This window comes from Monopterus albus, unplaced genomic scaffold (genome assembly GCF_001952655.1).
Source record: "Monopterus albus unplaced genomic scaffold, M_albus_1.0 scaffold41.1, whole genome shotgun sequence".
NCBI classification, from domain to species: Eukaryota; Metazoa; Chordata; class Actinopteri; order Synbranchiformes; family Synbranchidae; genus Monopterus; species Monopterus albus.
Genome location: NW_018127921.1, coordinates 5,844,778 through 5,860,104, shown reverse-complemented (window position 1 = coordinate 5,860,104; position 15,327 = coordinate 5,844,778). Strand labels below are relative to the sequence as shown.

Below are 15,327 nucleotides of genomic sequence, written 5' to 3'. Positions count from 1 at the left end.
AAGTCTCATTACTTCTTCAACTCTCTTCTTCATACACCATCCACTATGAATGGTGACAGGAGCTCAAACACCTCCTCCAACATTTTCAGTAACTTTTCTGACACCAGCCGCTCCTACTCAAGACCTCCTGCCTCAAAAACCGGTACATTGTTGCTGCTGTGATTATTGCAGTCAGTTGCCTGCTTGGTATACCGGCTAACATTGCAGTGATGGTAAAACTCAGTCACCGTCTGCATGGCTCCTCCATCTCACAACACCTCTTCTTCAACTTGGTAGTGTCGGACCTCCTCTGCCTGCTCTGCTTGCCTTTTAGAGTGGTAATTTTCTACAGTAGATCACATCTGACATATGAAGTTTGTCAACTTCTCTTTTTGCATAACCTCTGACTTAAATATTCTAGTGCTGATTAAGCATTCAGAAGTACTACCAGGTATGTAACTACCATGTTGATGTGTCAGACAAATAATATGCTAATTCTGTACAGGGGGACAAAAGTAGTGTCACAGTCAGATAGCAGACTACAAGTTTCCTTTGCCAGGTTCTTCATCATGAGAAGTGGGCCAAGCTGCACTGGACTACATTCAACATTACCCCTTTAATTTCCAACTAAATTTGAAATCTGATTGGTTAAAGAAACAGTCCCACTGTTAATATAGTTTAAGTTACATCAGCCAGCACTACTGATTCTGAAGGCTCTGGGCAGATTAGATTGACATGGCAACACATAGAGGCTGAAATCTGATTGGACAAAAAAAAAAAAATCTAACATCCACATACACCTACTGGAAGCAGTGCAGCCAAGAGAAACTCTACGAAATGAAGAGAATAGACTGTTGAGAATAAATTAATACAATTTCATGGAATAAATATTAGAATTTAGGTTGTAAATGTATGTCAGTGCTTCTGATAGTGTTTAGGCCAGCAGCAGAGAAGGCCTTGCTGGCCCTGACGGCCCGCCACTGATAATTTGTAATCCTATTTGTTTTACATGTTACATCATAAATTACTGTATGTAACTTACTGTAATGACTTAATATTTACTTACTGCTTGCAATTTGGTATTATCCTCACTGTACAAAAACCACATGATGTACAAAGTAATGGCACCATGTCCATTGGCATAAATAAATAATGTGATTTAAAAAAACAAAACAAAAAAAAAACTACAACAATCTTAAATGACTGAATGAAAGAATTCGTACTACCAGTAATTAAAGTTCTAGATAATGACTCTGTTATGCTGTCCAGTATCAGCAGTGCTTTGAACTTATGTTAATATCGGCATGATAACATGCTCACAGTGACAGTGGTAACATCCTGATATTTAGTGAGTTTACCACATTCATTATGTTAGTGTAGTGTGTTCGAATACTAAAATTTTCTAATTAGCACTAAGCACAAAGTACAGCTGAGGCTTAAAGGGAATGTCATTAGTTTGGCAGGTATTTGGTCATAAAAAAAAATTTGGGGGACCAGATGATGGTTACGGTAGGTCTCAAGAATGTGAATTTAAGTTAGTCCTCACAAGGAATGAAAACAAACATGTGTCTGTGTGTGTACCTGTCATGAGCCGAGAGACAAAGGTTTCCGTGAGCTGCAGGAAACCATGGTCAATGTACTGTAGGAAAGTGTGATGAGGGAGGCAACGCAAAGCAAACACTGCTAACAAGGTGTGATAGCCTGGAGAGAGAAAACAATTTAAAAAAGAGGAGGAAGAAAAAATACTTTAGCTTCTGATGCTCCTGAAAACAAAGGAAAAGAAAAAGTAAAACTAATCTACAACCATGCAAACAGCTACTGGATCGAAGGCTGTATTTAGATAGAGCAGTGCTTTGAGCTAAATGCTAACATGTTCACGTTGACAGTAATGATGTGGATGCTTACTACATTCATCTTCTCAGTTTAGTGTGTTGTTAGCATGCTAACATTTCTAAACAGGAAGTTTAGCTAAAACTGATAGAAATGTCAGTTTTGCAAGTAGCCTTTTAAACAAACAGGCTGTTAGCATGATATAGTATAAAGATAAAAATTAAAGCCACCTACTGTTTACACAAATGTAGGCCTACGTCTGACTACTTAACCTCTGATAGCAATGTTTAATTGATTATTTTTTTTCAGCTAATGTTTAACAAAAGGAAACAGACTATACAATATTATAGCAAAGAGCAGGTCTCTTGCCCCTTAGTGCAAACACACATTGTTCTGGATGTGACAGGCAAACTGGATTATAACAAGTAAAAGTATAAGAGAGAGAGGTGTGTGTGTGTGTGTGTGTGTGTGTGTGTGTGGGAGAATGGTACCGGGTGGGAGGGGTAGGCAGAGACCCCTTGTGGCCTCCAGAATCCGAAGCATGAAGTGAAACACAGACCACTCGGCTGGACTGCCCTGCTGTATGCTAGAACACAAAGACACACAGAAAAATTTGGATGGGGGCATTACATAACATTGGTGCACACATGAAAAGGGATGATCAAAAACTTGCACATGTGAATACACACACACACACACAGACACACACAGCGGGGAGTAATGGGGCTCTGGAGCATACATGAACCTGAACACATTCAGTCAGTTTGTTACGTATACTTTATATTAGAAACATGACTTTTAAAAGGAGACACGATGAGAGAAGGGTTACTCACAAGCACAAAACACGAGGGCCGAGTTTGTACTTCAGCCAGACTGAATCCAGCATGTGTCTGATGAGCTCCAGCTAAACACACAAACACACACGTTAGTGCTTAGGGAAGGAGATGCCCGAGTAGATTCAAATTAAACATTTTCTTCAATGTGCAGCTTGAGTCAGGGGCCTGGAAACTTTGTACTACACAAGCATATTATCTGAAAATATGCAGTTTATGAATTTTTTTTTTGCTTTTTGCAATGACTTCTTCGTGGAAATGTACAGTGATCAGTTTCCTAACTTCCCTTTTTTTTCTCCCTACTTCCCATTTTCATTTCCACTGAACAAGAGCATTGCAGTGTGAACAGCTCAGCATGCATGCACTCGCCCACATCATTTCACCACACATCCGTCAGCACTTGAGTTGACTGAAGGGAAGTGTGCCTGCTGCGTACTGAAACACACACACCTTTGCACGAATGACCACTCACTCGTTTCCTGTAGAATAACAGGAAGACAACCCGTCTCTTTCACATCCTCTACACCAGTGGGAAACCCTCGATTAGGCACTCCACATGCAGGCAGCAATGTCCTCCATTAACCTCAGGAGGGGAATTGCAGTTAGCTTCACTTAACTTAACAAACTTGCCCAGAAGTAACAGAGGTGCTGAAGACAAATGGGATTAGAAGCTCCTCTGTTTTTTATTTTACTTCTGTAAAAATATGATGTTTTTTCACTTTCATTCTTTTTTACTTTTTTATAACTTTTATATTAATCAAAAATGTCTTTATTGCAACACAAAATAAAACATTTACAGGACAAAGGACATAACATAGTAACAGACAACAGACATTAACAAATGGGACAAAGGGATTATTAAATTAAGTTAGAATTGTGTGTGCTGTGTGTAGAGGTAGGGTGTATCAAATCTGTGCAGACTGATATTCAGTACTTATTGAAAAAAAATTTAAACCAAGCAAATTAAGAAATTGGGGGGCACAAGAAAAGACAGCTGATAGAAAATGATTGTAGTAATGATAATTAAAAAAAAAAAAACAGTTAAGTCTTTTTGACTTTATGTATCCATTTCTGGTTTATTTTGTTCTCATTATATTCTTTTTGTCATTGTCCCTGCTAGTAGTTAAGGCGCAGTGCTCTCGCCGCTGCGGCCTGGTTTCGAATCAGGGTTGCGTCAGGAAGGACGTACCAAATGTCAACATGCGAGTCGTCAGTGTGACGATTCACCGTGGCAACCCCTAAAACAGGAAAAGCTGAAATTGACTTTCTATATTCTTTTTTTGTCATACTATTTCCCTTTTATTTTTATTTTTCTTTATATTTATACTATTACTATTTAACTTTAATATTATCTATTAAGTGTTGTTCTTTTACTTGTGTTGGTTGTGGCCTAATTCACCAAAATCTATACGTTTATGTCTTCATTACTATCATCTGTGACAACGTTTTCAATGACTGATTATAGATGTAATGAAGGGATCCAGATGTGGTTAAGAAAATTCAAGTTTGTGATTCAAGCTGGTGCTTATAGTACTTACCCCTACCGAACTTGAAGATTTTAGGGATTTATATTGACAGTTCTATAAATACAGACAATAGAAGAAATATTCTAAAAGACAGAAACTGATTTTTTTTTAGCAAACATTTCTTCTGCTGGTCTGTTAACAGTATAAATTGAGTAGTAGGTACATTTTAACAGTTCTTCTCCATTAGATATTCATTTCTTGTAGTCAAAAAAAGTGGCAGCAAGCAAAATAAATTATTCAAAGCTGTAAACTAATATCTCTTGCATTCAGTTGCTGATGTAATCCTGGCCCTTGAAGATCAGTAAAAAGCATAAGAATATGTATTAGAATGTTTTTTGCTGAAACAAAAAAAGCTAAAAGGCAAACAAGTGATTGAAATCCTGTGTGGCTTTCTATTAGAATAAAATCTAGGATCAGCAATTTGTCTTAATGAGCATCAGCCTGACAATGCAACTGGATCTACCAAGTGTGGGTCCCCAGCTGAAAAAAGTTCCATAACCTTGGGTGAAGAATAATTTTTCTGTTGCATAATTAAAAATCTTCCAGCCTATTTGAGTTCATTGCATTACTTTTAATATGTAGTCTTGCTTTTAGTAATTCATATTCAGTTATTAGTGGGCTTTTCTTTGCTCTGACTTTGGCTGTATCTCGGTTGGCTGTAGCAACAGGGGCATGGAATAAGTAACTATGACAAAAATGTCTAGTGGTGCTGTAATCTATCATTGCAGAAGTTGCCAGGCTCTTAGAGGCTGTAATCTGTTTCACCCCAACTTCTCCCATGCCCACTCAGACATTAGTCTCAATAAGCACAGACAAGAGGGAGATGTTCTTTATTTGTGGAATGAAGGTCAGTTTACCCTGAAACAATTCCATCCTGACTTTTTAACGTACGAGTCAGCTTGATGTGGATTTACATGTTCCTAGCTGTAATACCCCTCAGTACTTGTTTCTTTCTTGCATATCTATGTTGTCAAGATCTGATTCCCAGGATGAGAGGCACCATTTCACTCCCATCGAATGGAAAAATTTCAATCACCACATCTGTTGCAAGGCAAGGCTAAAATGTTTACAAATGTCCATTTCTATTACTTTAATTTTGAGTCTGAAGGCTGAGCCTGTTGTACTGAGCTATGCTACTGATCCAGCTATAACCCCGGGTCATTTTCTATCTGTCACTTGCAATTCCACAAAGTCTCGAAATGTGGTGCATCCTGCATTCTGTGGAATTCCAGACTTACTCTGTCTAGTTTAATACTGTTGTGTTGATATATGCTGCATGTGAAGGAAGCTACCTCCCAAGAATACTAAAGGCTGACTCTACTGAAGCACAAAAAAAAAAGCAGTAAGTGTAAAGAAAGAGAAACACCCAGACTCCCCTACAGCATAGACCCCCAGTTGTACTACTCCCTTGGTGGCAACACAAAGTTAAAATAAGTCAGCATGGTTGAGGATGCCTTAACTAGAGGATTGCCATTTGTTTTAGAGGACTAGTGACCTGACAGCTTCCAGGAAAAATTCTCAACCAAAAAGCACACATCCATCTATGAGCTCTGTCAAAGCATTTAATGGCAAACTCGTTTCCTTTTTCAGTGAGTGCATCCTGTAGTGAGTGTCTCTTAACTGTCCAAGAAAAATAGTAAGGCCTGTTATTAAATAAATAAAACCTGAAGAGCTTTGCATTGAATTCCTGGACCTCTTTGTATCTCTAAGCAACACATAGACACAGTGTATACCAACCAGTTTGGCTACATAGTTGACAACCAGCAAGTCAGTCTTCTTCTTCCCCAGTCGAGGCAGGTGTCTGTTGAGATGCTCTCGAAGCTTGTCAACTGTCTGCAATGCAAGAAAGAAAAACAAATACTGATTTTCTGTGCCTGTGTAGCTTAGAGTAAAACTGTGTTTTAAGCAGACTTCACTGTACCCTCAGCAGGGTCAATTTAAGTTCATCTCAGGTTTTTCCTAGACTACAGGGTCCCAAGACTGATTTAACTGAGGAGAGGAGAAGAGACCTGTGGATATGAGAGTTGAGCAGGAGTAAATGTCTAAAAACAGGGTGAAGTTGAAGGAAAGGGAGTGAGCATAAAAAGAAGGAGAAAGGATGAGGAAAGAGGAAGAGGTAACAGGAAAATAGACCAAGTAATGGAGGGAATAAAGAGGGAAAGACACAGGCCTGGGTCATTCTAAGAATAGCAGAGAGACAGCATCATGACTGAACTCCATTAAACTGAAGCTATCTGCTCTTTAAAAACTATGCTGAGCACAGGGGAAACTTTAGGATATGAAATTGTCCATCAGTGTACAGTGAAACACAGGACAGGGACCTTAAGATGCCCTTTTTTTAAAGTGTTGACTCATCTGAAGCGCAATAAGAGCTTCAGCTTAAAAAAATGACTATGGGGGAAGTAACTGGCTGTCAGCATTTCACTGTGGATCTTTAACTGTCTATATATCAGCCCCTGGTAAAGTAAGAATCCACCTCCAGGAGTTGTAAAACTGTTGCATATCAATGACCTGGGACACTTCACTGCATTTTACAATGAGGTGTTTTACTATGCCCCCACTTTCTCTTTAATCTGCCTCATCTACAGTACATTTTTATTATTCAAACTAAGCTACTGATAAACAGCCCAGGCATGTGTTTCACGATTTTCTTTTCTGCTCCTGCTCTTTTTTTAATTATGAGTGTCAGGATGTTAACTACTATCTTTGGCAAGCTGAAGGACCTGATATTTTGAAATATCTGAATGTTTATATAACTGATTGAATGTCTGACCCTTTAACTGAATGATTTAGTTGGCAGACAGCATTTCAGCCTTGCCCAAACGTCTGCCACAAATTTGAAGGCACACCTTTCACATATCAATGCCAGGTGTATGTGTCTGTGTAGACAGTTTGCTGCCACTGACTTCACTCTCTCACCAGGTCTATGAGTGTCCTTTGCTGATGGTCATCCTCCTGGAAAAGCGGGACCAGCTTCTTATCTAGAAGAGACCAGGCAATAGTGAGAGTATGCACATAAATGAGATATATGAAGAAACCCTTGATGCTGCATCCATGCCAGAGTGAACACTGCAGGCAGCCTCAGGTGTGTCAGTGCTGTATCTGTCAGGATCGGCGCGTGAAGCTGCCGAAAATGTTGTGGTGAACTCGATTACAGTTTTTCTCTATCGCTTTCATTCATTTCTCACAACAGAACTGCATTTCTCAGAACTACTTGTTCAATCGTCAGATTCTGTTGTCAGTTGTTCACATCATATCAGCAATTTCTTGTTGTTTTCATCAAATTGCAATTTCTTTTGGACAACATGCAAATGGTTTTGTACATCTGTCAGCTGTTTTTGACAATTCTTGTTGCTTTTGTCCAGCTGTGCAAAATAACTTGTCCTGGTTCTCAGCTGAAATGTCACAACCACCAAACCAATTAGTCTTTTTTTCAGGTTGGAAGTCTGTACTATCAAAATGAGTGAACATGTTCTCAGAATTGTATGTCTGTACAGATTTCTACAAAGTGTGAGTAGATGTTTGCTAAGAAATATGTCCAGAATTGAGAAATTGCTCTCAGGTGAGTCTTCACCTTCGTTAACGAAGAGAACCACCTCACAACTTCATATACTTGGATGAGGCTGGCTTCAACCTGGCCAAAGGCAGAAGGCGTGGTAGAAATCTAATTGGCCAGAGAGCTACTGTTGATGTCCCAGGCCAACGGGGAGGAAACATCACTATGTGTGCTGCTATGTCAGACCAAGGTGTGCTAGCTCATATTCCTATTATGGGACCGTACAACACACAGCATCTCCTTACATTCTTAGACAATCTCTATAGAAATGTCATTCCTGAAGAGGAGAGGGACCTCAATCAAGATGATGTACCAAAGTATGTAGTAATTTGTGATAATGTCAGTTTCCATCGCTCTGACAACATCAGGCAGTGGTTTGTCCACCACCGCAGGATGCTGATTGAATTCCTTCCACCCTACTCCCCATTCCTGAACCCAATTGAAGAGTTTTTCTCGGCTTGGCGGTGGAAAGTTTATGATCATCAGCCACATACGCGGATGACACTGCTGGCTGCCATGGATGCAGCATGTGAGGACATCTCAGCAGATGCATGCAGAGGCTGGATTAGGCACTCAAGAAGATTCTTTCCACGGTGCATAGCAAGACAAAATATATGTTGTGATGTGGATGAGAATCTGTGGCCCAACAGACAGGACCAACATGACGCATAGGAAAACTGCCACGTAATCTCACCTTTACCTTCTGTTGTACATGTATAGTTCTTCCCACTTTGTCTTTTTTACAGTATGTTTCCATTGCTAGGTAAATAGACTATGTATAGTTTCCTTTGTTGTCTGTATGTAAGTACCACTATTGACAGTACAGTAGAAATGTGAGTACAGTCTGATCTTTTGTTTCGATTCTTCCATATACTGTAACGTGGGGCGATGGTGATTGGTTAGATGAGGTTAGATGGAATCATTCAGAAAATTATCTATTCTTACCATGTAAATTACTGTAACACCTGGTTGATGCACAATGGTTTGCAAGAATCACTTCTTTTTTTACCGGAGGGACACTGTAAATTATGACACACACCAGTACGGTAATTTAGTGGTTTCTAGTCATCAAAACCTGAGTTGAGTATAGTTTACAGTAAATAACAAAAACTGAGTATGATGTTCTACTGACAACATGACTAATAATTTTGCCTGTCACGTTCACATTGTTGAGGAAATGACATGGGATTCTGCTGCCTCTGACACAATGATTGATGAATAAACACACTTTTGCACAATAGACAAAGCATTTTTAGCAGGTGACGCGCTTTTTCCAATTATCCACTATGTTGTGCAGTTTGTACGTGTTGTTTTGAGAAATGCACTTGGAGATCTGCAAACTTCAATTCTGTTGTGAGAAATGAATGAAAGCAATAGAGAAAAACTGTAAATGGCCAGGCGAGGATGTGTGAAACAAACCCGTCTCTTTATTAAGATTACCAACGCTGAACAGAAAAACAAGACAAGACACGGTGTAACATACAACGCACTTACGGGTTGACCATACAGTCCGTGGTCAGAGCCAGCAAACACATACATCCAAGGGAATCCAAAGTTCATAGTCCACAGGAGACATCTGATAATTCATACACAGGGCAGCAGTCCGAAACAAGAGGGCAAGACAGAACAGAATTATCAACTTATACGAACACAAAAGTAGTAATGTCAAAATAAAAGCATGACAGGAAGCAACATGGAACTGAACCATGACACTAAGTGGTTTGCTGACTGATATTACTGTGCTTAATTGCCAATATGCCTGACCTGAACCTATGAGGTATTGCCAAGAAGAAGATGAGAAACACCCAAGAAACAAAAACAGGAAGTAATGTCAAAATAAAAGCACGACAGGAAGCAGCGGAACCGAAGCATGACAGTATTGTCATTAAACTGGCCAGAAATGGAGAAACAACAAATTCTGGCATGTTTAAAACTTCAATAAAAAAAAGAAGACCGTAAAAGAAGAAGTTCTTCTGGGGTATACAGTATTTTCACTTTCAAAATACAGTATATCCCAGTACTCGGGCTGTAGTCCTGCTGTGTGTCTGAGAGTTTGTATGCATACTAGAGTTGTTTTATGTCAGTCACACAAAAGAGGACCACGCTCCAGCTTCAAAGCTTTAGATGAATTATTACACACAAACACACAGCATCTTTTGAACACTTGTACACACATGTAAGAAGCTGACTTTTTGATGTTAGTGTAATATGTTACAGATATATACTGTGCTTGAAGGGCACAGCTACAGTAACTGACAGGCTGCACTGCCAGATTTTCTGTATGCCTGTTAGAAGTTCAAAGTTATCAACTGTTTTAAATTTACATATGTTAGACATTTAGCTGATGCTCTTATTCAGAGCATGCAGTGTTTTTGACTTCAAACCAGCAGCACACATAGCCACTAGCCCTCTGTATTACAAGCTCTACAGTGCTGAATTATCATCTATCAACAGAAGACTGACAACAATGTTGGTAATTAATAAATCATTTAATTTACCAAAGAAATACCAAATATTTTCCAGTTCCAGCTACTCAGACATGAGGATTTGCTGTTTTTCTCTTTCTGACTTTATTTTAAGTGGCTTCTTGGTTTTGCACTGTCAGTCAGCAGCTCTGCAGGGCTGTGCTAGCTAAATCCTAAGCAAGCTAAAATGCTCCCAGTGACAAAACAAACATGCTTATGTTCTAAGATTTAATAATTTAGGATGTTAACATGCAAATTCTTGCTAAATGACAGTAAACGCTGATTTGGTAGTAAATGAAAAGGGTCACCAGTGTTATTACAATTCATACTGAGGGGGACATGAATATCTGAACCAAGCTTGTTTGTAACCCATTCAACAGCTGTCCATATATTTCACTCAAAACCACAAATGTGAATCTTGTCATCTCACATGTGTGCTATCATCTGTGTATATTGAAATGAATCTGTGGGAGATTGTCAGTGTATGAGATCATCCATGGGAATTATCTGAGGTAAGGGAAGGTCCCGTGTTGTGTCTGACACAAAACAGCTGCACTGGAGTCAGAGTGAGAGAGTGAGAGAGAGAGTGGATGATAGTACCTAACTCTCCACTGTTATATAATTGTTGCATTCTTCACTTCTCTTTCTTCTGTTTTCTTTGTCTTTTTATTTTTTCATATTCCCCCTCCCTCCTTCTCTCACTCGCTTCCTCCTGCCCCTCTTCTCCCCTTTTTTCCTCAGCCTCTCTGTTCAAGATAAATTAGTGTGGTGGTTCTGTTCAGCTTAATTCTCCAGTGGGCATGAAGTATGCGACCTCAGAAGGAGAGACAAACCCAAACACATACAGTTTTCAGTTCCATTATAAGCCAAGATTATCTTATTTATGACATTCACACTCCTTCTCTTTGTCTGTGTGTCTGTGTATTTTGCATGTATGGATTTATGTGTGCAAGTTCAATGTGCACATGCCATCTTACCAAGACACCAGGTGTCCACCATTGCTAGAACTCTGCAAAATAAAAAGAAAAGCTTTGTGTGAAAACAAGCCAGCATGATAATAAGAGTCTTATTTTCTATGCTGTAAGCCGAGGCAGTGTAATGCTAGTCTGCTGCAGTTGGCAGCAAAAAAATATATCAAATCTATGAAAGCAAAAAGTTTGAGAGCAGGTGCTGGGGTTTGGCCTGGAGAAAGAGAAGCTAATTAAGGCTGGTGGTTTGATGTCCAGCAGAGTTGTTTTGATTTTCACTGCAGGTTTACATCAGTGCTGCATTCAGGCACCTGCCCATCATCATGTCACTTGATCATAAACTGCTGTGGAGTTGTAGTTCTAACCTCCTTTTTAATCAATCTTAAGTGGATAGTTTATATTGAAAGAGTGACCAGGTAGATGGTTAGAAAAGGGTTTATGCATTCCAATGATAAAAGTGAACTGGAACTTGTGATACAAGTAGTCTCAGGCACCTCAGTGTAGTCCACCTGGCTAAACATTGGTTAAATAACAAAAAGCAGTGGTTTGGGCTATGCAGTGACATTTACATGTGAGCAAACAGAACAACACTTCTGTTGTAGTCTCTGTTTTCTAGAGTTTACACTCTGAGTTTCTAGAGTTTGGTTCGGCCACACATCTATATTCATACCTGTGTAAAAGGTCATGAAAGGAATTTTATTTAGGTTCAAGACAATAAACACATCATCTCCTCATTGTCCAGACCTGAATCCCACAACCACCACACCTATCTCCACTTCCCTTGTTTGCTCCCTTTGTATACATATACTGTTTCCTTTGTTTTCTGACAGATTGTCTGATGTTCTCACCAGTCACTGTGTTCCCGCCAATTTCCTTCATAACCTGTTTTTGGATTCTGCTTGTTGTTTGGACTTGGCCTCTCACATGCTGAAGTTAGTGCTTAGTTTGGACTGTTTGCGTGCCTCTAACTTCCATTCAGACTCTGCCACTAGTTATCCCTGCATTGTTTTGTTGCCACAGTAAACCACACTTGTACCTGTTCTGTTAACAAACTGCTGTGCTTGACCGACTTGCTTGTCTGTGTGTCTGTATCTGGGTCCTCTCTACCAGCCCAATATTACTTTACTGTTTGTGACAGGCTGTCGTACTTCTTAGCAAAGCCCCATGGGGAGGTAGACCTACTTCTTTGTGTTCTCCTCCATGTGATTCATGTGGCTTGATCTTCTCCTCACAGACCTCTGAAACAAACAGCAATATCGTGGGAAGGCAGACTTATGGTCCAATTGTTTGGCAAAAATCCACAGGTAAGTTGTATAAAAACACACAAATACACACACATTTTCTTGTTTCTCACATCAACTAGCATGTTCAAACATTTACCATTGATTAATCTAACTTAACCCAATTAGATCTGGTTGAGATTTGTGTCAAAGAGAGGTTTTTATTGGAGCACACACAAACAGACTCACCAGTTTATCCCAGTCAGCTTTTATTTGTGAGGTTCTGTATCTGGGGTTGGGAACAGCATCCAGGTATTTTGTCCTCTCTGTGTTCCACTGCAGCTCTGTCCAAAAACCCTGGAGACACACATACACCCATACACGCACCAACAGCACCAGGGTAAAAAAAGCAAGGTCATTGCTGCATAAACAATTGAGAATAATTGCATCTGATTTGCGCACAAGCAATGTATATAAAATCACAGTTTTACATATAAATGCCTTTTTAATGTTTGAATGCAATTGGCTATAGTAATTTCCCAGCGCACTTATAGAGCATGTCTAATAGGTTTGCGTAACACACACTCACATTGTCTCAGTTCAATCAACAAGCTAAAGTTTTATCAACTACTTATGGAAACAGTTGTAAGGGGGCTCTGTGGTACAGTATGATAAATAATTATACATATTCAACAATAACTGAATCCATTTTGGTGTAATGTGTTAAAAATCAAATATGATGTTACCTTTCCTTTTACTACAGACTCAATATGCAGGTCAGTGGCACATGACACACCAGGGACCTCCAACAGACACACTGGCACCTCCTAGAAACCAGAAAGACAGACTTACAGTAAATGTGTGTACTACTTGTAAGAGGGACCTCTTCACATTCATATCCCTACATATACAGAGTTGCCTAAATATTTTTTATTCAATAAATTATGTGTGTGCAAATGTATATGGTACCTTCTTGTCGAATACAGAGGAATAAGGCAGGACTTTGTCCAGGCTGAGAGACTTGTCATAGCTTATTCTGTACAAAGAGGCTGTGTGTTTGTGTGAGAGAGAGAGAGAAAGACACTTATTTCCTTGTTTTAAACCAAGTTATATAGAATTTTTAACATAAGATAAACAAGTCACTTGAGCCCTTGTCCCCCAATTATCACTGATATATTAGTGAGCACAGGTTACAAATGTATCATATACTATATAAGGTCAACATAATTATCTTCATATGCTGTACAATAACACTGGCGTTCATGTCTTCTGTATCTAAGGGCAAGTTAGAGTAGTTCTTGCAACACAATTAAAATGCAGATTTATGCAGCATGGTGCTCCAAAATCTAATGTGATCTACTCTCTGGGTGATGACTGTTTCTAAATGAAATTAATATCACCTACTATTCTTGTGCTGTTGTGTGTCTGCTAGGACTTAACCGTATTTGCATCGTTCTGTGCAAGCTGCAAGTCCCCAAGGTCTAAAATAACCAAATCTATTTTCTAACCCTTCAGACCTGCGTGGGGGTGCTAGGCACAAGCCTGCAAGAAGAAATTTAAAAGCCAAACAGAGTTGATGAAAGAATTCGGCTTTGTGTAGACAAGATATAAGCAGCCTAGCAACCACAAAGAGAAGGTGACATAAAAGGGCAAGACAGCAGCTAGACTTTAAAAGGAAAAAAGAAGTGATACTGAGGAGATTTGTGTCCCCGTTTCAGCTGCCACTGACCTAGAATGAACTCCTGGATGGGATCAAAGGATTCGAAGGCATTCACGTTGTCGCACAGCCATTCAACAATCTAGTGCCATGATGGAAACACAGAAAACACGTGTTATAGAAGCAGGAGTTATGCATTAAGCTGCAGCTGTAGGCTACTGCATGTTCATTGGTACATTTCTATAATGTTGAACCCCTCTTAAAAATTGACTTGACTTTTATCTTTGGCTCTTTAAAGGAATAGTTCAATATTTTGGGAAATATTCTGTCTGAGGCTCAGATGTGTGCTATACATGAAGCTAGAACCAGCAGCTGGTTAGCGCAGCGTAATAATGACAGAGAAAACGAAAACTTGAAGTCCTATAAGATACAGTATACCCTGCAAATCTCTCTGCTACACTGCATATTTTCTCCTGCCAAACATCTCTGCAGTTCTAAGAAAAATATCTTTGCAATGCAGCTTGGGTCCAGACGAATTCAACATAATAACCATTACATGGAGAGGAACAAGAAGACGTAGGAGTGGGGCCAAACCTAATTTGCACTGTTTCTCTTACAAAGTTACAAACTGCTCTGAACAAAGCCACAGTGTTAACAAGTAATCACCTTTATTAAAGCCACTACTTTTTTGTGCTGCCAGCCCCATTAAGAGTATGCAAAGAACACAACGGTTATGTCTGGTGTCCAATTTCCCTGTGCTAGCTGCACTAATGAAGCTGGTGACTTGTTTAACCTCTAAAGAAAAATTTTTTACAATCTATCAGAGCAGCTGGAACATCTTGATTTAGGCATATTACTAATAGAGTCTGAGTCATAGTCAGCGCTGTGCCCAAACAAAATATCTGCCTGTCTTTTTTGATCTGTATCCACTTACCTTCTCTCCTCTCCTGTTTTATTACTCTTGTCTTCCTTTCCTTCTGTCTTCTTCCCTCCATCTGCTCTCCTCCAACTAAAAGTTGACACCTACTGAATTTACACAGAAGTGCAGAAAAGCTGCTGCCTCTGCTTATATCTGTTTATTTATTCTTAGATCATGTTTCGCTAAAGCAAAGTGCCTGATAGTGACATGACTGTGTACATTTTTAATATAAACAGCTGCATTCCTTGTCAGATTTTCCACTTTGCTTTTATATCATGCCATCATTTCTGTGCTCGGCCCCTGTTTTATTCAAGGAGATTTTATTGATCTTGTGACTTTGTTTAAAACCTCCTGAACAACTGAAGCTATCCATT

At 39.3% G+C, this 15,327-nt stretch overlaps 1 protein-coding gene across 4 annotated transcripts in view; it reads right to left on the bottom strand.

Moving 5' to 3' along the window:
- The window catches only part of gsap (gamma-secretase activating protein), a 34,837-nt gene that overhangs the window by 9,083 nt on the left and 10,427 nt on the right, over positions 1 to 15,327 (bottom strand). For all 4 annotated transcript variants that reach the window (XR_002274894.1, XR_002274895.1, XM_020599660.1 and 1 more), the window contains exons 18-28: positions 14,107 to 14,176; positions 13,347 to 13,426; positions 13,124 to 13,204; positions 12,627 to 12,734; positions 12,340 to 12,395; positions 11,167 to 11,198; positions 7,088 to 7,149; positions 5,906 to 6,001; positions 2,643 to 2,713; positions 2,301 to 2,395; positions 1,561 to 1,680 (exon numbers count right to left, since the gene is read on the bottom strand). Coding sequence is in view for 2 of the 4 variants with exons in the window: in XM_020599660.1 (XP_020455316.1) it covers positions 1,561 to 1,680; positions 2,301 to 2,395; positions 2,643 to 2,713; positions 5,906 to 6,001; positions 7,088 to 7,149; positions 11,167 to 11,198; positions 12,340 to 12,395; positions 12,627 to 12,734; positions 13,124 to 13,204; positions 13,347 to 13,426; positions 14,107 to 14,176 (871 nt within the window). In the remaining 2 variants the exon portion in view is untranslated. The remainder of the gene's footprint in view (positions 1 to 1,560; positions 1,681 to 2,300; positions 2,396 to 2,642; positions 2,714 to 5,905; positions 6,002 to 7,087; positions 7,150 to 11,166; positions 11,199 to 12,339; positions 12,396 to 12,626; positions 12,735 to 13,123; positions 13,205 to 13,346; positions 13,427 to 14,106; positions 14,177 to 15,327) is intronic.